General features: G+C 38.0%; 1 protein-coding gene across 1 annotated transcript in view; it reads left to right on the top strand.

The window, feature by feature from the left end:
* The window catches only part of DNAH11 (dynein axonemal heavy chain 11), a 415753-nt gene that overhangs the window by 64448 nt on the left and 328450 nt on the right, over nt 1–22855 (top strand). The window contains 3 exon segments of the mRNA XM_037836873.1: nt 7513–7746; nt 8877–9044; nt 20571–20687. Of these exon segments, the coding sequence (XP_037692801.1) occupies nt 7513–7746; nt 8877–9044; nt 20571–20687 (519 nt within the window).

A 22855-nucleotide genomic window follows, 5' to 3' on the forward strand; every position in this document is an offset into this window, starting at 1 on the left:
AAAATGTGTGTCTTGTAAACAGCATATAGATGAATCTTATTTTTAAAATCTATTCTGCCAATCTGCGTCTTTTGACTGGGGAGTTTAGGAGTTTAAACCATTAATATTTGAAGTGATTACTGTAAAGGCAGTTCTTCAGCAGTCATTTCTTTTGTTTTTTATTTGTCAGATCTATTTTTTCATCTGTTTATCTTTTTTGTTACCCTTACTAATATTCTTCAATTCTGAACCCTCCTCCAGGCTTCTTTTTCCTGTCTTTTCTTTTCAGCTAGCAGCACTCCCTTTAGTAGTTCTCATAGGACCTGTCTCTTATTAATGAATTCCCCCAGTCTTTCTTTCTTTCTTTTTTTCTTTTCTTTTTTTTCTCTCTTTCTTTCTTTCTTGCTTTCTTGCTTTCTTTCTTGCTTTCATAAAGGGGATTTATTAGGTTACGAATTTACAGCTCTAAGGCCATAAAAGTGTCCAAACTAAGGTGTCAACAAGAGGATACCTTCACTGGGGAAAGGCCTATGGTGTCAGAACACCTCTGTCAGCTGGGAAGTCATGTGGCTGGTATCTGCTGGCCCTTTGATCCCAGGTTCTTGTTTCAAAATGGCTTTCTCCAAGATGTCTCTGGGCTCCTGTCTCTCTTAGCTTATCTCAGCTCTCTGCTTGGATCTTCTGGGATGTTTCTCTCTAAGCATCTGGGAGTCCTCTCTTAGCTTCTCTGAAACAAACTCTGAGTTTCATTTCTTAGCCTCTCCAAACATCCCTCTGTCTGCATCTTCAAGCATCTGGGTCTCTATCGGCTCTTAGCTTCTCCTGGCAGCAAACTCTGGATTACATATCTTGGCTTCTCTCCAAAATGTCTCTCTCAGCTTCTCTGAACTTCTCTTCATGAGCTCTCTTAAAGGACTCCAGTGATCTAATTAAGACCCACCTGGAATGGGCAGGGTCACACCTCCATGGAAACATTCAATCAAAAGGTTCCATCTAACAAGATTAGATCAAAAGATCATGACTCTTCTGGGGTCTATAACAGTTTCAGACAGCCACATTCCACCCTCTGGACCCGAGAAAGATATGTTCTTTCCAAATGCAAAAATTCATTCATTCCATCACAATAGCACAATAGCTTAAATCATTTCAGTAACAATAGATGAGTAAAAAGTCTTATCAAAATCAGTTACAGGCATAGGCTGTCCTAAGGCAAAATCCCCCCTGGATGTGGACCTGTTAAACTTAGAACAAGTTATCTTGCTTCCAATATACAAAGGAGAGACAGTCACAGGATAAACATTCCCATTGCTATAGGTAGAAATTGGGAGGAAAACAGGGGTCACAGGACCAAAACAGTTCCAAAAACCTGCAGGGCAAACTTCATTAGATTTTGGAGTCTTAGAGTCACTTATAGGATGACGTTTTATCCTCGAGGCTTGAGAGAGTGGACGTCCCACCCTTTCTAAAGGCATATGCAGAGGACTTTATCTCTCCAGATGCTGAGGTGAGTGCTTGAACATATCCACTCACTGAGGAGACCACCTTCTTCTCAGCCCCACCCTCTTCAAGCATCAGGGTCCTATCTGGAGTCTGCCTTTCCAGGGCAAAGGCTCTCTCCTGTCTGAATAGTGGGTTGGTGCCCATGCTCTCCCCAGTCTCCACCCTCTCTGAGGCCTGGGTGGCAGCACTCTTCCTGAGCATTGAGGTGGAAAGCCTGCCCTGTGTCTCAAGGGCAAACTCACCCTATCCATCTGCATGGGTAGGTCTGCTTTCCTGGCCTGAGATTTCTGGGCTCAGACCTTAGATTCCATGGCTCTGTCTTTGAAGTCATCCTTCTTTTAATTTGTTCCTTCTCCATCCCCTCCAGTCCAGACTGGCAGTGGTTCCGTTTATACAGATCTCACAAAAAATTTGTTGGCTTGGCATGCAACATACAGGGGTTAAAACCATCACACCATAGGACTTCCCACAAATCCTTTCTGGATAACTCCATCCCCACTCCTGGCATGGCTGACTATTTCCAGGTTTCATTAAATTCTTGCATGGCACACTATCCTCTGGAGTCTCACTTTCTGAAACCCAGAATTATTTTCCAGATCATCAATTTCTGGTTTCTTTGTACTCAAGAGTTCAGTTCTCAGCTTATCTCTTTCCTCTTGCATTTTACTGTAAGCTGTAAGGAGAAGCCAGGCTGCATTTTCCAAATTTAGTTTGGACATCTCTTCATCTAAGTATCCCAACTTGTCACTTTCAAATTCTGCCTTCCCACTGTGGAATATGACTCCCAGGTAGGAATGTAGACCTGGCATCGTGGGACGGAGAACATCTTCTTTTCCAAAAGTGGGATGTGAAAGGAAATGAAATAAGCTTGAGTGGCAGAGAGATTCCAAAAGGAGCCAAGAGGTCACTCTGGTGGGCACTCTTATGCACACTTTAGACAACCCTTTTTAGGTTCTAAAGAATTGGGGTAGCTGGTGGTGGATACCTGAAACTATCAAACTACAACCCAGAACCCATGAATCTCGAAGACAATTGTATAAAAATGTAGCTTATGAGGGTGACAATGGGATTGGGAAAGCCATAAGGACCACACTCCACTTTGTCTAGTTTATGGATGGATGAGTAGAAAAATAGGGGAAGGAAACAAACAAACAGACAAAGGTACCCAGTGTTCTTTTTTACTTTAATTGTTTTCATTTTAATTATTATTCTTGTTATTTTTGTGTGTGTGCTAATGAAGGTGTCAGGGATTGATTTAGGTGATGAATGTACAACTATGTGATGGTACTGTGAACAATCCAATGTACGATTTGTTTTGTATGACTGTGTGGTATGTGAATATATCTCAATAAAATGAAGATTAAAAAAAAAAAAATCTGCCTTCCATCCAAAACCAGGACTCAATTTTGCCATATTCTCTGTCTCTTTAAAGCAATAATTTCCTTTCTTCCAATTGGCAATGACATAGTCATCATTTCTAAGGCCTTATCAGAAGTCTCTTTAGAGTCCATGTTTCCACCAACAGCCTCTTCAAAGCAATTGTGCTGGTTTGGATCTATTTTGTACCCTCAAAAGCCATATTCTTTAATGCAAACTTGTGGGGACAGACTTGTTAATCTTTTTGATTAGGGTGTGACCTCTTGATTGAATGTTTCCATGGAGATTTGACCCCCATTCAAGGTAGGTCTTGAGTAGTTTACTGGAATCCTTTAAAGGGAGCATACACAGCAGAGAGACAAAAATGCCCTGGGATATGCTAAGCCAGGACATCCATATGCTTGGGAGCTGATAGAGATGCTTAGAGATGCTTGTAGATGCAGACAGAAGGACGTTTGGAAATGCTACGCTAAGAGATGAAGCCCAGAATTTGTCCTGAAGAAGCTAACAGATGACCCCAAATGCTTAGAGAGAAATGCCCTGGGAGAAAAAAGCAAGTACACACCAGAGTTGAGAGAGAGGAACTGAAAAACAACCCGGGACCAGCAGACACCACCAGCTGACAGAAATGTTCCAGACACCATTGGCCTTTCTTCAGTGAAGGTATCCACTTGTTGATGCCTTAGTTTGGACACTTTTATGGCTTTAGGACTGTAAATTTGTAACCAAATAAACCCCTTTATAAAAGCCAGTCCATTCTTAGTATTTTCCATAACAGCAGCATTAGAAAACTGGAACAGCAATCTAGGCCTTTGCTATCAAGCTCCTTGCAATTCTTCTAAGGTCTTCCCCTTGTGTACTTAAAAAGCCCTTCCAACATGATTGGTATTTGCAAACTCATCAGCACCCCACTTCTCTGGTACCAAAATCTGTTCTGGTTTGCTAAAGCTGCCATTATGCAAAATACAAGAAATGCATTGGTTTTTAGAAAGGGCAATTACTAGGTTACAAATTTTACAGTTCTAAGGCCATAAAAGTGTCCAAACTAAGGCATCAATAAGAGGATACCTTCACTGAAGGAATGCCATTGGTGTCCGGAACACCTCTGTTTGGAGTCACACTTCCAATGAAATGATCTAATTAAAAGGTCTCACTTAGAATTGGGTGGGCCCCATCTCCATGGAATCATTCAACAAAAAGAATTTCCACCAAGCAAGACTGGATCAAAAGATCATGATTCTTCTGGGGTCCGTAACAGCTTCCAACCACCACACTGTTTATAATTTTTTTTTTTTTAAAAGAGGTTTTTGTGTCAAAACGTGTATTCATACAAAACTAAAGTTTAGTTTTCTCTTTGTTAAAATAATGTGAATTTTAGTCTACTCTTATTGAAAAGTTATAACCAATTTCTTTTAATAATCTGAGTGCTGTCTAGAAGATAAAGATTTTATATCAAAATAATATACTTGTTGATGTTTATGTTAACCTTATTCGTTATTCAGAAAACAAGCATTTTCACTTTTAAAGGAAAACTTTTACAAAAGATTTGATCTTTCACCTTGTAAAAGTGAGGTGCTAAAATAGTTTGATGTTGTGCCAGTTTGAATGTATTATGTCCCCCAGAAAAAGCCATATTCTTTGATGCAATCTTGTGGGGCAGACATAATAGTGGGGATTAAGTTGGAACGTTTGGATTAGGTTTTTTGCATGGAGATGTGCCCCACCCAACTGTAGATGATAACTGATGGGATATTTCCATGGAGATGTGGCCCCACCCATTCAGGGTGGGCCTTGATCAGTGGAGCCATATAAATGAGCTGACTCAAAGAGAAGAAACTCAGTGCAGCTGTGAGTGATGTTTTGAAGAGGAGCAAACTTGCTAGAGAGGAACGTCCTGGGAGAAAGCCATTTTGAAACCAGAACTTTGGAGCAGACACCAGCCACGTGCCTTCCCAGCTAACAGAGGTTTTCCGGACGCCATTGGCCATCCTCCAGTGAAGGTACCTGATTACTGATGTGTTACCTTGGACACTTTATGGCCTTAAGACTGTAACTATGTAGCCAAATAAACCCCCTTTTTATAAAAGCCAATCCATCTCTGGTATTTTGCATTCTGCAGCATTAGCAAACTAGAACAGATGTATTACATAGGAGGTGTTTGTGAAGTATTACAGTGATTAAAGGGGATTTTCCATCCTTTTGGTATATTTATAAATTGTATAGAAATTTGTAAAGACTTGACAGTGTTCTCAATGTCCATTTATATCCTGATACCAATATGTATGATGTTAAACAATGGTATGATGTTGTTCGTCTTGGTTTTAGTTACTCTCAGAAAAAGGCTACAGATCATGGAACAACCAAATTTATTTGTCAGTCATATTAGTTTCCTCTAATGCTTCTCTAAAAATATCTTTGGTCAGCTATAAGTCAGAACTTCACTTGCAATAAAAAGGGACTTGAAAAGTGCAACAAGACAGATATACAAATTATACTTTACCTGTTAATTAACATAACTCTGGTAAATGTGTAAATGTGAAATAGGACAAAAACCTGTTACAGTTTGTCAATATAGGACAACTGACTAATGTTTTTATTTCTGTAAGTAGCTTCATTTTAAATTGCTTATAAAAAATTAAGGCTTAGATTGTAAACTTATAGCAGTAACATTTACTCTTGAGCTTTAACTGTTATTTCTAAATTCTGAGATGCTTTGCTCTTTGTATAACCTGGTAGTTCCCTGGAACTGTAATTATCTGTGTGACACCTGAGACTCAGAGTTAAAGTTCTCCAGCTCTGAAAGTCAGCATTACTCCATCTAGCAACTGTTAAGGAAAGGAAGAGGAGGCTGATTTGGAGCATCAGGAGCTGGGTAGAGAACCAACTGCTCTTCCTCATGTTTGAACAGTTTTGCTGGATAAAGAATTCTTGGTTGACAGTCTCTCCTGGAATTTTTTATATCAGTTATTGTGGTCTTCAACTGCAGTAGTTTTGTTTGGTTCCTTTGGAAAATTTCTTTCTTTTTATTGTTAGTCTCATATTGCTCATTCATGTTTTTCCTGATATCCTTTAGTTATTTCTTTGTTGTCATGTCCTTGATCATATTTATTGTTTTCCTAATATCCTTTAGTTATTTCTCTATATTTTCCTTCATATCTTTGAGCATATTGAAGATCATTTTTTTGAAGTCACTGCCTGGTATGTCAACAGTTTTGTCTTCTTCCTCTGTGTTTTCTAGATTTTTATCCTATTCCTTTGGAGGAGGCATCATTTTTGGTTGGTTTGTTTGTCTTGTAATCTTTTGTTTATACTATACATTCTGATGTTTAAAAATGTTAACGCTGGGATTTATTCCCTGAGATGGCTGCTTCTTGAGTGTGTATCCAGCTAGTGATGTGACAGAGATTTTCTTGAGTGTCAGGAGCTAATATAACCAAGCAAACGTAAGCAAAACAAACAAACGAACAAAACACCTTTCACCCTCCAAATTGGCTTTGCATTGCCTAGAGCTCTTCTTCGGGGTTCAGCCTCCTATGAGGAAGGTCAGCCCAAGGCAGGTGCAAAGTGCAGGGTCCTCTGTTTCTTTTCTGAGCCTGTGTCTTACCCTGGGCTTGTGCTTACTAGTGGCCTAAGGAGTTCTCATGGTTACAGGAGTTTGAATGCCCCTCTACTTCCCAGGAGACAGGTGTTCCACTATTAAAATTTAAAGCAGTTAAGCCTTTGTCCTGGGCTCTAGCCTCAGTTGTTTTTCACACTGCTTTTGTTATCTCAAGTTGCTTTTACCTGAAGGACAAATTCTGTGAGGTGGGGGGGCATGCCAGAGAAGAGTTTCTCGAGTCAGTCTTTCCCAGCCAGAAATGAGGCCAGACACCCTCAAAGGAGTCACTGACAGCTTGAAAATGACCTTGGGAGGGAGGGCAGGAGGGCCAGGAAGGGTGTAAGACAATTCTTCCATGGCTCTCCAATGCTGCCCTTTCTTGACTCAACCTTGCCCAGCAAATGCAGTCCTTCAGCCGTCCTCCACAGCTCTGAGGGTGTGTACACACTTCAAGTTTCCTCCTCTGCCGTTGTCTGCGGAGGGTTGGATTGATGCCTGCCCTCAGAGCTGGTTCCTGATCTGAGGTAGCTAATAAAAACAGTGATCAGCAATCAGATGCACTACTATGGATTTGGGGGATATTGGTTTTTGCATCCCCCCCTGGCATGAGCAGGTTGCTTCAAGAGTCAAACTCCATTGCCGCTGATGCAAGAGTTTTGGGTGGGCCATGCAGAGAGAGCGATTCACTGGTGTTTACCACAACCTACCAGCCTCTTCCGCCTGCTCTTCCCTGGGTGCTGCACAGTGCTCCGCTGGGCTCGGGAGTTTTGAAACAGTCGATTCAGATGTTTCCTGCCTCTTGGGTAGTTTTTCTCACAGAGGGACTGATTCTTGGAGGTTCCTACGCCACCATCTTTACCCAATTCCTTCCTCAGTCATTCTAATTTATTCAAGTATGTCATTGAGGCCCAGCTGTTTGAATTTCTAGAATTTGTGTTTCCTGTCTCACAGCATTGCTGTCCCAATTGTAGATGTTATCGTTTTAAATTAATTCATTGAAACGGTTATATTAAAAACTTAAATATCTTCTCTTTTATTACTGTTTCATTAAATCCTAGGCAATAGCTTACCTTTCACCTGAGGACCTTTTGAAGGGAGAAATTGAAGACTCACTGGAAAAGGTTCAAGTTGCCATTAACGTCTTAAAGACTTTCAAAAATTCCTTTTTCCACTATAGAAAGGGATTGGCAAATTATTTCGTAGAAAATAAGGAGCTGAAATCATGGGATTTCCAGTCTCATTTGGTATTTTGCAGATTTGACGAGTTTCTCAACCGTCTGATGAAAATAGAGGTACTCACTTATTGGCTTGTAATTTATTTGTATTGTTGGTGGAGCCAAACTTCCTGAGTTTTTCGCATGATTCAGTGAACACTTTTTTTCCATTTGGTGGGAGCTCTCCTTTCTTAGTGATTCTCATGGGGAACCCGTTAGGCCTATGCTATAAGGATAGTTTTAAAAGCTTTAATTTGGCTGCTTTTTAAGTTCAGTTTTGATTTTGTTATTACACTGAGATTAAGTGGACCTTTAGGAACCATTTGCCCTCAACTGACTTACAGCTTATTGAGCTCCTGGAAGACATTTGTAAATCAGGCTGTTGTCAACTAATCTCTTTCTTTCCTTATATGGAATTCCATATCTAAAAAGCTATTTGATAAATATAAAATACATACTGTTGTTAGTATATGTATATACACCATAATATAAAAATTAACGCAATTCATGAAAATAAATTAAAAAGAACTTGAAGCTTAGTATGTACTATGTATAAATATCTTTAAAGTACTTAAACACCAACACTGAATGAATACACACACATATATTACCTTGGAATTGACTGGCTGAGGTCTTTTTTTTGATTCAGACTGTTGTCACTGCCTTATTTTCTTTATAAAGCTCCTTTTAGCAACCTTAGACATTTTCATTGATAAAAGATTTGTTGAATTTCATTCAAATTTAGAACTTTGTGTTTTGAAATTTTTCATTACTATTTAATGAGCCTGAGTGTCTCTTAAATTGTCAGAATGCTAAACGCTAATGAACAGCAACTTGTATCACACTTTCATAACAATCTGTTGAGCTCCCTTTCAGTGATGGTGCTGACTCACTGCAAAGTGTAGGCAGCTGAAAAGATGAGTTTTGGATGTCACCTGGGGATCTGACTTACAATTAGAAAGGTGTAACATTAGGGTGTCCTGTGTCTAGCTATGGTACTTTGAGTTAGTTTTCAGTAAATATGAAAATGGGAATATGATTTTAAAAGCTAGCACTGTCCTCAGACCATTAATATTTATTTTCTGTTATATAAATGTCCATTGACTCACAGCTTTTGGAAGTTTGAAAATGTTTGCTCTGAAACTTTGAAGTGTTCTTTTACTGCTCAAATCAGTGTTCAAATCTTTACTTGCTATGTTTTTACAAAGGATATATTCATCACCATATTGGAATTTGAAAAGCTGGAAAGACTTGAGTTTGGTGGTTCCAAGGGAGCAATTTTAAATGCACAAATCTACAAGATGAGTGAAGAATTTATGGAACTCTGTAAAGTTTTTAAACAGAGCACTTACAACCCATCTGATTACAATAACACGGTAAAATTGTACCTTTGCATTTTCATTTCATAGAATCCTATAATTGTAAAGCTGGGAGGGACCATCCATTCCCACCTCTCTAGGACCTAAAGAGGTTAAATGACTTGCCTGAATCTCTTACTGACTTTGTGGTAGAGCAGGATTTAAGCTTTTGCATTTTCAAGTCAGTACTGTATTTAATCTAACAGTGGGCCTCACTTTGAATTTTTTTTCTTGTTTATGTGTATTAGCACATTTTGGTCTCATTATCTGACATCCATGTTTTCTTGTATCACTAGATAATTTTTTGGTCTATTTGATCATTTAGTTTCATACCATTCAAAACTTGTATTACAAAAAGTATTTTGTTGCTCATATTTTTTGTTATTCTTTAGTGCTATTTATAATTTCATATTTTCAAACTCAGGAAGTAGGGAGAAGCCTTAAGATTTAAGCTGCTTCTGTTCTCTGTCACTTCCAACATGTTAGTAGCCAGCGTGTTACCTGTGAGCATCTTTGCAGTTCTGGGCTAAAAATAGCTTCATTATAGTGGTTTGACAAGAACAGTGAAACCAGAGTACAAAATATTGAAGATTTAGCTCTTGTCCTTATTGTTTTATAAAATGTGAATTTATTTGCTGCTGTGTTTATCTTTGGCCGTCTAATCTGTTCTTGCCCTCGCCCCCATCTTTAGAATGTACACATACAGTGTGTTAGCTCTATATGGATATGGCTAGCAAATGTAATCCCTCTGAATTGTAGTCACCTTCTGGGAAGTAAAATTAATGGGAAAAGGATGCTGCCAGTGCTAGTGATGCTCTGCTAAGCCAAAGTCCTGTAATTTGTGGAAAAGTGGGAGGAATTTAGGACCATGCTGATGAGCAGTCAGAGCCCATCTTCAGAGCCCTGTAAGAAGTCTCACACTTGGCAGGCATTCACCACATGTGGACTCGATGAAACTCTCAGGGGAGACTGTGGCCTTGCTTCCCTGAATGACCCAGTGGAGAAGGAGTGCTGAGACAATTGAAACACTCATTCGAGGAGCAGGAGAGTCTTGATTTCCTCACATTCACCAAAGCTGGCATTTTCCAGAGGGTCCAGGGTCAGAGACCTTGGTCAAGCTTAGCTGAAGTCACTACCTTGGTAATTCCAGAAGTCTTGATTTTGCCTGTCTATCCAAAGCTTGCAAAATTGCAAACATTTGCTTTCACCATGTATTTCTGCTTTGTATTTGTTTAGAGACATTTTGGATACCCATTTTATTTGCAAATGTGATAGACAAGGCTTGCCCCTGGTCTCCAAGTTTGGGTTAGAGACGTAAATAACCTGCCCTTGAAGGTTCTCTTCATCCTTCTATATCATTATCTTGCCTTAGAGGTGTCAGGGAAGGCTGAGTAGGGAGCTATGACTTTTATTCCTGCTGGCTGGTAATGAGTTCCCTCTATAGGTATCAGTGGAGATCGTGTGGGAAGTTATATTTCCACCCCTACCCATCATTAACGAGGTATTCCCCTCTCTCTCTCTGCTTGGGTGGTGCCAGAGGAGGCTTAGTGGAGGGTCAATACTTCTATCATCACCAAGTGGTAGGAATGCCATTCCCTTGTGGTGTCAGTGGACATCATGGAGGGGAACAGGAGCGCACACTCTTGTCCAGCATTAAGGAGGACATCCCCCCCCATTGCCTTGGATGTCAGCAGAAGCTAGACTTCTGCCTCCACCTGGCAATAATGTGGAAGTACTCTTTCTTTTTATGGCTGAGCAGTATCAGCTAAAGTCAGCTAAAACATAAGGTTTAAATAAGATCCAAATTCTCATGACATAGTACAAAAATTTCCAGATTTCAATAGAAAACTACTCATATTATGAACCATGAATATCTCAAACCAGATGATAAAGGACAGTCAATAGATGCCAACACTGCAATGACAGAGATGTTAGAATTAGCTGACAAAGATTTTAAAGCAGCCAGGTTAAAAATCGTTCTTTGATCAATTATAAACATGTTTGAAAAAACTAAAAGATAGAAAGCCTCAACAACACCACCACCACCACCAAAACCCTCAGCAAAGAAGTAAAAGATGTAAGGATGAACTAAATGGAGCTTTAGACTGAAAAATACAATAGCCTAAATAAAAAGCACAGTGGCTGAACTCAACCTCAGAATGGAGGAACAGAGGAAAGAACCAGTGAACTGGAAGATAGAACCATAGAAACCTCCATTCTGAAAACATGGAGAAAATAGACTGAAAAAGAAATAGAAGAGTATCTCAGGGATCTGTGGGACTGTTACAATAGATCTAACATTCTTGTCATCTGAGTTCCAGAAGAAGAGGAGAAAGATGGCAGGCTGAAAAAGTACTCAAGGAAATAATGGCTGAAAACCTCCCAATTTGGCCAAAGACATAAACCTATAGATTTAAGAAGCTGACAACCCAAACTGTAAACAGGATCAACCCAAGGAAATCCACACTAGGAGACATCATAATTAGACTTCTGAAAACTGAAGATAAAGAAAAAATCTGGAAAGCAGTGGGAAAGAAATGGACCTTTATGATTTGAATGATATGAGATATCTCATTAGAAACCATGGAGGTCAGAAGGAGGTTGCACAAATTTTTTCTGGTGCTGAAAGAAATATTAATCCAGAATTCTATATCTGGTGAAGATATCCTCCAAGAATGAAGGGGAAATCAAGACATTTTTAGAGCAATAAAAACTAAGAGAATTTGTTGCCAGAAGAGCTGACCTAAAAGAATCTCTGAAGGAAGTTCCATACACAGAAAATGATAAAAGAAGGAAATTTGGAATATCAGGAAGAAAGAACATGGTAAGCAAAAATATATGAATAACATAGACTTTCTTTGTTATTCCAAATTTGTTATTTCCAAATTATGTTTGATGGTGAAAGAATAATAATATCACACTCCCTGATCTGGTTTTAAGTGTATGAGGAGGAAATATTTAAGACAATTATAGGAGGAGAGGATAAAGGGACATAAAGGGAAGTGTAGTTTTTGTATTTCATTCAAACTGGTAAAATGATGGTACCATTAGATTGTGATAATTTTTTCTCTTTACAATCAAAGACACTAATGTTGATGTTATTACTTCTCCCAGTGATCTTTTTTTTTATTTTAATTTTTATTGAGATTGTTCACATACCATACAGTGATCCAAAGTGTACAATCAGTTGCCCCCGGTACCCTCATACAGCTGTGCATCCATCACCACACTTAATTTTTGTTCAGTTTTTAGAAACTTTTCATTACTCCAGACAAGAAATAAAGACAAGAAAAAAAAAAAAAAGAAACTCAAATCCTCCCACATCCCTAACCAACCCCCTCCATTGTTACTCACAGGATTGGTATAGTGCATTTGTTACTGTTTGTGAAAGAACGTTGAAATACTACTAACTGTATTATATAGTTTGCAATAGGTATATATTTTTTCCCTATATGCCCCTCTGTTATTAACTATTATTAACTTCTAGTTGTATTGTCATACAGTTGTGCTGGTTCATGGAGGAGATTTCTAGTATTTGTACAGTTAATCACAGACATTACCCACCATACGATTCAGTTTTATGCATTCCCATCTTTTGATTTCTAACTTTCCTTCTGGTAACATATATGACTCTGAGCTTCCCCTTTCCACCTCATTCATGCACCATTTAGCACTGTTAGTTATTCTCACAACGTGCTACCATCAGCCCTGTCCATTTCCAAACATTTCAGTTCATCCTAGTTGAACATTCTGCTCATGCTAAGCAAACGCTCCCCATTCTTTAGCCGCATTCTATATCTTGGTAACTTATATTTCATGTCTGTGAGTTTACATACTATAATTAGTTCCTATCAGTGAGATCCTATAATATTTGTCCTTATGTGTCTGGCTTATTTCACTCAATATAGTGCCCTCAAAATTTATCAGTATATTGCCCTCAAGGTTTTGTCATCAACCCTTTTTTTTTTTTAATATGGTTTTGTTCACATGCCATATATTCCATCCTAAGTAAACAATCTGTGGTTCCCCGTATAGTCACATATTTATGTGTTCACCGCCCTCACCACTATCTATATAAGGGCATCTACATTTCTTCCACAAAGCAGGAGGAAGAGTCAAAGAAGGTAGAGAGACAAAAGAAACAGAAAAAAAAAAAAAGAGGGAAAAAAAATGACAGCTAGGAAGCAGCTAAAGGAAAGATAACCTTAAAGTAGAATAAAGAGTCAGACAACACCACCAATGTCAAGTGTCTCACATCCCTCTCTTATCCCCCCATCTTATCTGCATTTACCTTGGTATATCACCTTTGTTACTTTAGAGGAAGCATAATACAATGATTCTGTTAATTATAGTCTCTAGTTTACATTGATTGCATCCCTCCCCCAATGCCTCACCATTTTTAACACCTTGCAAGGTTGACATTCGCTTGTTCTCCTTCTTGAAAGAACATATTTGTACATTTTATCATAGTTGTTGAACACTCTAGGTTTCACTGAGTTACACAGTCCCAGTCTTTATCTCTCCTCCTTTCTTCTGGTGTCCCACATGCTCCCAACCTTCCTCTCTCAACCATATTCATAGTTATCTTTGTTCAGTGTAACATTGCTGTGCTACCATCTCCCAAAATTGTGTTCCAAACCTCTCACTCCTGTCTTCTCTTATCACTCTCTAGTGCTCCCTTTAGTATTTCCTGTAGGACGGGTGTCTTGTTCACAAAGTCCCTCATTGTCTGTTTGTTGGAAAATATTTTGAGCTCTCCCTCATATTTGAAGGACAGTTTTGCTGGATATAGGATTCTTGGTTGGCGGTTTTTCTCTTTCAGTATCTTAAATATATCACACCACTTCCTTCTTGCCTCCATGGTTTCTGCTGAGAGATCCGCACATAGTCTTATTAAGCTTCCTTTGTATGTAACGGATTGCTTTTCTCTTGCTGCTTTCAGGATTCTCTCTTTGTCTTTGACATTTGATAATCTGATTATTAAGTGTCTTGGCGTAGGCCTATTCATATCTCTTCTGTTTGGAGTATGCTGTGCTTCTTGGATCTGTAATTTTATGTCTTTCATAAGAGATGGGAAATTTTCATTAATTATTTCCTCTATTATTGCTTCTGCCCCCTTTCCCTTCTCTTCTTCTCGGACAGCAATGATACACACATTCTTGTATTTCATTTCATCCTTAAGTTCCTAGAGACAATGTTCATATTTTTCCATTCTTTTCTCCATCTACTCCTTTGCATGTAGGCTTTCAGGTGTTTTGTTCTCCAGTTCCTGAGTGTTTTCTTCTGCCTCTTGAGATCTGCTGTTGTATGTTTCCATTGTGTCTTTCATCTCTTGTGTTGTGCCTTTCATTTCCATAGATTCTGCTAGTTGTTTTTTTGAACTTTCGATTTCTGCCTTATATATGTCCATTGTTTTCTTTATAGCCTTTATCTCTTTTGCCAAATATTCTCTAAACTTTTTGAATTGATTTAGCATTAGTTGTTTAAATTCCTGTATCTCAGTTGAAGTGTACGTTTGTTCCTTTGACTGAGCCATAACTTTGTTTTTCTTAGTGTAGGTTGTAGTTTTCTGTTGTCTAGGCATCTGACCTCCTAGGCTACCCCAATCAGGTTTTCCCAGACGAGAACAAGCTCAGGTCACAGAGGAGGAAATATTCAGTATCCGGTTTCCCTGATGGTGTGTCTTAGAGGGTTGACACATCCTGTGCTTTTCTGCCCAGCAGGTGGCGCCTGTCAGCCTGTCACTCCAGGCTCGTGTAAGGGGGTGTGGCCTGTGGCTCTCCTCCCCCAGGCTCTGGGGTCTGGTTCTGAATGTAAGGCAGGTAGTACAGCTGGGCCCCTCCTCTTTCCTCTTGGGGAGCTGTGTCCCCTAGTGAGAGGTCATTTGCATATAAATAGATTCTTTGTTTCTCTGACTCTGCTATCTCCACCCTTGTCTAGGTCAGAGTGCTGTGATTTTAAAATGGCTGAGGCTTTTTCTACTGCAATGCACTGTGGGCTGAAAATGGTTGAGGCTTTCTCCAGTGAGCCGCCCAGGTTGACAGAGAGAGAAAAGGACAGAAAGCTCCCAGATTCACCCATAGGCCAGAGATAGTACCTGATCCTCTGGGCTCCCTGTCCTGAGACAGATATGTCCCCTGACTCTCCCAAGGTCAGTCGTCACCAAAAGCCTCTGTCTGCTTATTGGAGGTTCACTCTCTGTATTGAGCAGTTAACATTAAAACCCCAGTTGGAGCTGGGCTGAGGTACACTAGCTTGTTTGGAGAGTGCTGCTCTCTAGCACTGCGAGGCTTCCGTGAGGGAGGGGCTCTCGATGTGGGTCTGCAGTTTTTACTTACAGATTTTATGCTGTGATCTCGGGCAATCCTCCCAATTCACATTGGTGTATGATGAGTGGACAGTCATGTTTGTCTCCCCGCAGTTATTCCAGGTTATTTACTAATTTTTCTGTTGTTTATGAATTGTTCTAGGGGGACTGATTGTGTTTCACTCCTGTCTATGCCACCATCTTAGCTCTTCCAGTGATCTTTGTACTAGATTGTGATAATTTATGTATATATAATGTAATACCCAGAGCAACCCACTAAAAAACTATACAAAGAGATACACTCAAAACAACCATGAATACATCAGAATAGAATTCTAGAAATTGTTCCAGTAATCTACAGGAAGGCAGTTAAAAAACAAAATGAAAAACAGAACAAACAAAACAAAAAAAATAAGCTGGCAGACTTACACCCGAACATATTGATAATTATAGGAAATGTAAGTGGTCTAAATACAGCAATTAAAAGACAGAAATTGGCAAAGTACAATAAAAAGCATAACCCAACTATGTGCTATCTTTTTGAAAATCACTTCAAATATTACCATGTTGACAAGTTGAGAATAAAAGATGGAAAAAGACATCATGCAAACATGATCAAAGGAAAGCAGGAATGGTTATAGTAATATCAGATAAAGAAGACTTCAGAGCAAAGAAAACTACTAGAGACAGAGAGGGACATTATATAATGATTAAAGGTCAATCTGCAAAGACATAGCAATCCTAAATGTACATATATCAAATAGCAGAGCTAAACATGTGAAGCAAAAACTGATATACCTGAAAGGAGAAACAGACAAATCCACAATTACACTTGGAGACTTCAATATCCCTTTGTCAACAATTGATACAACAATTAGACAGAAAATAACAAGTATATAGAAGAACTCAAGACTACTATCAACAAACAGGATCTACTTGGCATTTATAGAATATTCCAAGGAACACTAGCAGAATACACATTCTTTTTAAGTGCCCAGGTACCATATACCAGCATAGACCATATCCTGGGCCATAGAACAAATCTCAGTAGATTGGGAAGGATTAAAATTATTGAAAGTTCTCTGATGACAATGAAATCAAACTAGAAGTTAGTAACAGAAAGATAAGAATTTCTAAACACTGGGAAACTGAACAATGCATTTCTAAGTAATCCATGCTCGCAGGAAATCTCAAGGGAAATAAAAAAAATATGTAACGCAATGAAGATGAAAATACAACTTATCAAAATTTGTGGAGTGCAGCTTAAACAGTGCTGAGAGGGAAATTTACAGTACTAAATGCATATATTATAAAAGAGGAAAATGTCACATCAATAATCTAAGCTCCCACCCCAAGAACCTTGAAAAAGGAGAGCAAAATAATCCCAATGAAAGCAGAAGGAATGAAGTATTAAAGAGCAGAAATACGAAATTGAAAACAGAAAAACTAGAAAATCAATGAAACAAAGAACTGGTTTTTTGAAAGGATAAAACTCTAGCAAGGTTAACAGAGAAAAAGAAGATGCAAGTTAATCAAAATCAGGAATAAAATGGGAGGGATATCGCTGCAGACTCAATAGACATCAGAATGGTAATATAGGAATATAATGAACCATTCTACATATGTAAATTTGACAACTTAGAGAAAATGGACCAGTTCCTCCAAAAACACAAACTTCTACAACTCTTCCAATCTGAAATAGAAAATGTGAATAACCCATTGTTATCAAGGAAATTGAATTTGTAATTTAACTGTCTCAAAATAGAAATGTGCAGGCCCAGATTGTTAACTATAGAATTCTACCAAAGTTTAAAGAACAATGAACACCAACCCTATAAAATCTCTTCCAGAAAGTAGAAGGGAATACTTCCCAAATAATTTTATGAAGCTAGTATTACCCTGATGCTATAAACTAGAGAGTACAAAAAAAGACACATTATAGACCAATATCTCTTAAAAATACAGACATAAAAATCCTTAAAAATTTATTAGCAATTAGAATTCAGCAACATATAAAAAAAGAATTATATACCATGATGAAGAAGGTTTATCTCCAGGGTTTAATATTTGAAAATCAATGTAATCCACTACTTTGACAAACTAAATAAGAAAAATCCAACAATTCATGTCAATCAATGCACAAATAGTATTTGACAATTCGAAACAAATTCATGTTAAAAAAAAAGTCTCAGGAGTAGAGAGGAACTTCCTCAACTTGATAGAGTATCTACGAAGAAGTCTACTGCTAACATACTCAATAGTGAAAGAATTTCCTAAATCTCAAACACATAGCATATATTCAACTGCCTCCTTAACATCTTCATTTGGTGTTACAAGACATTTAAAAATTAATGTGTTCAATACTGAACCCCTGATTTAACCCCTCTCAAATCCACTCCTCTCTTTCCTATCTTCTGCATCTCATTAAAAGGAACATGTAATGGGCTACTTAGTGCAAAAACCTTGGAGTTATCCATGAGCTCTCTCTTTCTCACAACAGGCATTCAACTCTCAAAACATGTTCAGAACCAGACCTCTTCTGTCTACTTACACCCTTGCATTTTGGTCAAAGCCACCCTCATCTCAGACCTGGAATGTTGAACTTGCCTCTGAACTGCTCTCTCTATCCTTGTCTTCGCCCCATTTGAGGCCATTTTCCAAATAGCAGCCTGATGGCCTTTTAGAAGCTAAGTCAGAACGTGGCCTTTCAAAATCCTTCAGTGGCTTCCCACACCACTGATAAAGGCATTTTTGCTGTTTTCATAATATAGAAACATTTTTAATAACAATTCATGAGTAATACTAGCCTATCATTTATTCTGCAAAAAATATTTCTTCAGGAACAGCTACATTCTGTTGGGGTGTGTAAGAAGAGGAACAGCATACAAAGGAGGTGATGACTTCAGATTTGTACAAATGAGTGTGAGGTCCTTATGAGACATCCCAGGGGAGACATCCCATTGGCAGTTCGGAATCCAGTTTTCAGGGGGAGAGGGCGAGACAGAGGGATGTGACCAACATCTGGGATGGAAATTAGCATTTTCCCCCTACCTGAGTGTTATGGGTTGACTTGTATCCCTAAAAGATTTGTTGAAGTCCTAACCCCTGAAACCTGTAAATGTGACCTTATTAGGTCTCTGTAGATATAATTAGTTAGGATGAGGTCCTACTGGATTAGGGTGGGCCCTGAATCCAATATGACTGGTGTCCTTGTACGAAGATACACAGGGAGGATGCTGAGTGATGTATCTGAAAACCAACAAACACCAAGGACTACTGGCAGCAGCCAGAGGTTAGGAGAGGGGCCTGGGATAGATTCTCCTTTATAATCTCCAGGAGGAACCAACTTTGCCGACACCTCAATTTTGGACTTCTCGCCTCCAGAACTCTGAGACAGTAAGCTCTGTTGTTTTAAGCCAATCAGTTTATTATATTTTGTTATGGCCCTTCTGAGTTATTACTTATTTACTAAGTATTCAAATCATATTTGAGGATCTTAAGTTGTATATTCTTTGTTACCGTGCCAAGAGGTAAAATAAGTTAGGCTTGTTAAAACTTGTTGGGAAGTTGTGTTTACTTTTATAAGTGAGTGATCCCTGAAAGAAGAAACTATTTGGCTCTAATTCAGGTGAAATGGAGACTTCCTGATGCTAAATATAGCATTGTGGTATACAACACATGATGCTCCGGAATTTTGCTCTTACACTCTCTTTTTGAGTGTATGTTAAATTCAGTATAACATGAATTCCTTCTTAGAAATATAGCTTTGTGTTTAGGAGTGTGAATTCTGGAGCCATGTTGTCTGGCTTTAAATTCTGGCCCTTCCATTTGCAATAATGTGACTGCGGGCAAATTATTTAACCTTTCTGGGTTTGTTTTTTTCACCTAAAAAAAATGGAAAAAAAAGATTATTATCTACATCATATGTTGTAAGAATTGAGTTAATACAATAAAGCCTTTAGAACAGAACTAAACAAATGTCAGCTATTGTCTTAGTTTACCAGCTGCAAAAACAAATACCATGCAATAGGTTGGCTTAAACAACTGGAATTTATTGGCTCATGATTTTGAGGCTAGGAAAGATTCACAGTTGAGGCATCTGCAAGGTAATGTTTCTCCCCTAAGACTCTGTGTGGTCTGCTGCGGCTGGCTGCCAGTGATCCTTGGTTTTTCTTTGACATGCCAGTGCAAATGGTGGCCTCTTCTCTTTTCTCTTCTGGGTTCCGTTGACTTCCAGCTTCAGGTGCTCCTTGGCTTTGCCTTCCGTATTGGATCAGGCCCACCCTCCTTCAGTTTTGGCACATCTTTAATAATATCTTCAAAGGTCCTATTTATGAATGAGTTTGTAGGGCCAGGGGCTGGGACCTGAACATGCCTTTTTTGGGGGGTGTGATTTAATCCCTAACAGCTCTCATTATTGTTATTACTGTTATTATTATTAATAGACGGAGGCACAGTTTTTGGAAATAGCAAAGGACTTCTTTATGCTAAATCTGTGGCATGCACTCTACGGCCAGCTTGACTGTAAAGAACCAAAATGTTTCAGAATTTTTGGAACTTCTTTACAGAAGACCGTGAATTGCAGTGCTACGAAGATGATAGTTATTCTTTCACTGTTTGACGCTTTCTAATTATGGGAGTGGGTGGTTATGTATTAGGAGGAAACTGGGGGTTGTTAACTGCATATTAATAAGAAACTGGGAAAATAAAAGAGTTTCTCTTCCCTGTTGATCATTAAAGCTGTTTTTTTACGGACCTACAGATTTTAATGCTCATTTGAAGACAGTGTTTCCGTGTAGATTTTCAGCTCCATGATAAACAAGACTTTCTATTTAATGTATAGATGTACTAAAGTTATAATGAGGCTAGTTTTTTTTCCAGAAGAAAATTGCTTTTCATTTATAATCAAAATGGATCAGGAGGAGGAGGACAGACTACTCATATGTGACTATATGGGCTAAAGCACTGATACCACGTATGGGATCTGAAAATGTGAGCTGCTGCTGCTAGACATTCAGTGCTCCTGTAAGGAGCTGCTGTGTGAATAGTCACCCAATATGGCTCTTTCTTGCTTCTTCCTGGAAACCTGTGAAACATGAATCCACTGGGTACAGGGAGGAAGGAGGGCGGGAGAAGGAAGGGGAGAGAGAGAGAAAGTAAGTTACTTCTCACTAAAGTGATTGCTATTTTCATTGTTGGATTCTTTCTTGTAACCTGTTTTATTTTGCATTTTATAGGAATTTGAAACTGATTATGATGTGTTTAAGTTCAAAACTTTGGATTTTGACAGAAGGCTTGGAACTATTCTTTGTGAAGGTTTCTTTAACTGCAATGGTTTAGAAGCTGCATTTAAGGTTAGTGATGAAAATGACTGTCATAAATTCATTTACTTATGAATGATTTAGACTGTTAGATGAAAGGGGTGAGTATATTCTTTTCTGAAACAGGTAGAGTATTAACTAGTTACATTCCTTTCAAATTCAGCTCACTGAATAATAAATTTTGTAGCACTAATGAATAATGAAGCCTACTTTGGACAAGGTCACTTTTAGGACATTTAACTATCGATTCTTTCTTGCTTTCACAGTGTTTTAGCTCTCATTACCTGTATAGCAAGTGTGGCCTGGCCTATGAAATATTAATTCAATAGTAAGCCATAGTGGAAAGGGAAACATGTTACTTTAGGAATTTCTTTTCTTTACCATTGTTGACATGTCAGATTCACCTGCCCTCTTTATTACTCTGACTGAAATAAATAGCAATTTATTTTCATCTGTAGTTCATCAGGAATAAGACATCATTGCTTTTAATACTCTGACTGAAATAAATAGCAATTTATTTTCATCTGTAGTTCATCAGGAATAAGACATCATTGCTTTTAATACATACATTATTTTGTGTTTCAATAAAGAAATGTGTTGCCAGTAATTATTATACCATTGATCGTATAACTCATTTCAAGTGTAAAGATGTTAGAATACGAGGGAATGTTTGTTTTAGTGCTGTTGAGATATAGTATATGTGTATTAAGAGTTAGATAAGAGAAAAACCCCTGGAAAGTTTCCCCAGCTGGAAAGCTTATGATATGGGGAACAGAAAGACCCTGTGAAACTTGCTAATCAAAGAAGGGAATTGCAAATCATGCAACAGTTTGTAGTTAAGTGAACCCCCTCCCCCAAAAGAGGAATTGAGGCTTCAGTATCAAAAGAATCACAGCTAGATAACCACAGGCACAGTCTGCTAAAAAATGCAGCACAATGGATATAGCAGACCCACACCTTATAGAAGATAGTTGTGTGGTTTTTGGCCTTCAAGTTAGAGTAAATTGGGCAGATGCTGGTGAAGTCGCTAGCGTCTCTAACCCCAGTTGAGCATTTTAATATGGAGAAATCACAAGCATCAGATAATTCTTTGTTTTTGTAAGAACTCGTTGATGAAATTGTGATGCTGTGGACCAAAATATATAGCTTGTTGTTACAAAATAAAATCATCTGTAATCCCATCTCTCAGATTACTATTAGCATTTTATACTGTCAGTGTTTTACTTTGAGTATATATAGTCACATATTTCTCTTTGTCAAAAATGAAATCATATTGTAATCCTCTTTTGTAACCTTTTGCACCTAGCAATGGATCATAAATACTTTCCTGTTATTATATCAGAATTCAACAATATTATTTTTAATGCCTGTATAATATTCTATCATATTCTCTATTATCAGAACTAGTTTTCTTTAACACTTTTCTAAATAACTGGAAGAAAGTATGGAGAGTGAAATCTCAATTACAGAGGTCACTGCTTGTTTTTTTAACCAGCAAATTTAATTTTCTTATGTTTATTGTAAATATTTATATTTTAATCATATTTTTTATTGTAGAATATAACATATATACATAGAAGTGGTAACTTTCCAAGTGTAATTTAACAAATAGCAAATTTCAAATAATATAGGTTACAATTCTAGTTTCAGTTATTTCCTTATTAAATATAACATATATACAAAAAGGAAATATCTTTCAAAGTATGATTTCACAAGTAGATACATAGGAAACTTCCAAAGTTATTATGAGTTATAGTACCATAGTTTTAGTTATTTCCTTGTTGTGAAATCCAACATATATATACAAAGGTATATCTTTAAAATTACAATTTAACAAGTAGCTATAGAACAAATTTCAAAGGATGCTATGGGTTACAGTTCCACCATTTCAATTCTTTCCTTCTAACTATTCTAATACCCTAGCAACTAAGCCATTGCTTTTTTAAATTCAAGTCTCTCTACTTCCTAAAGCATTCTTAGATGACACTGACAACCATCTATATGCATTTGATTATATGTCAGTTAATTATTTCTAAACGATTTTTCTCACTTACTTAATTGTCATGTATTTGTCTTTAACTTTCTATGTATTTGAACCCTGTCTACTGACAGAGATGAGATCCTGCCCTCACCTCATCATCTTAGAGCCTCTGCTATTTTTACATGGTCTTGTGTGGTGCATGTGTAAAGCAGACACTTAA

The sequence above is a fragment of the Choloepus didactylus genome, chromosome 5, assembly GCF_015220235.1.
Source record: "Choloepus didactylus isolate mChoDid1 chromosome 5, mChoDid1.pri, whole genome shotgun sequence".
Classification (NCBI taxonomy): domain Eukaryota; kingdom Metazoa; phylum Chordata; class Mammalia; order Pilosa; family Megalonychidae; genus Choloepus; species Choloepus didactylus.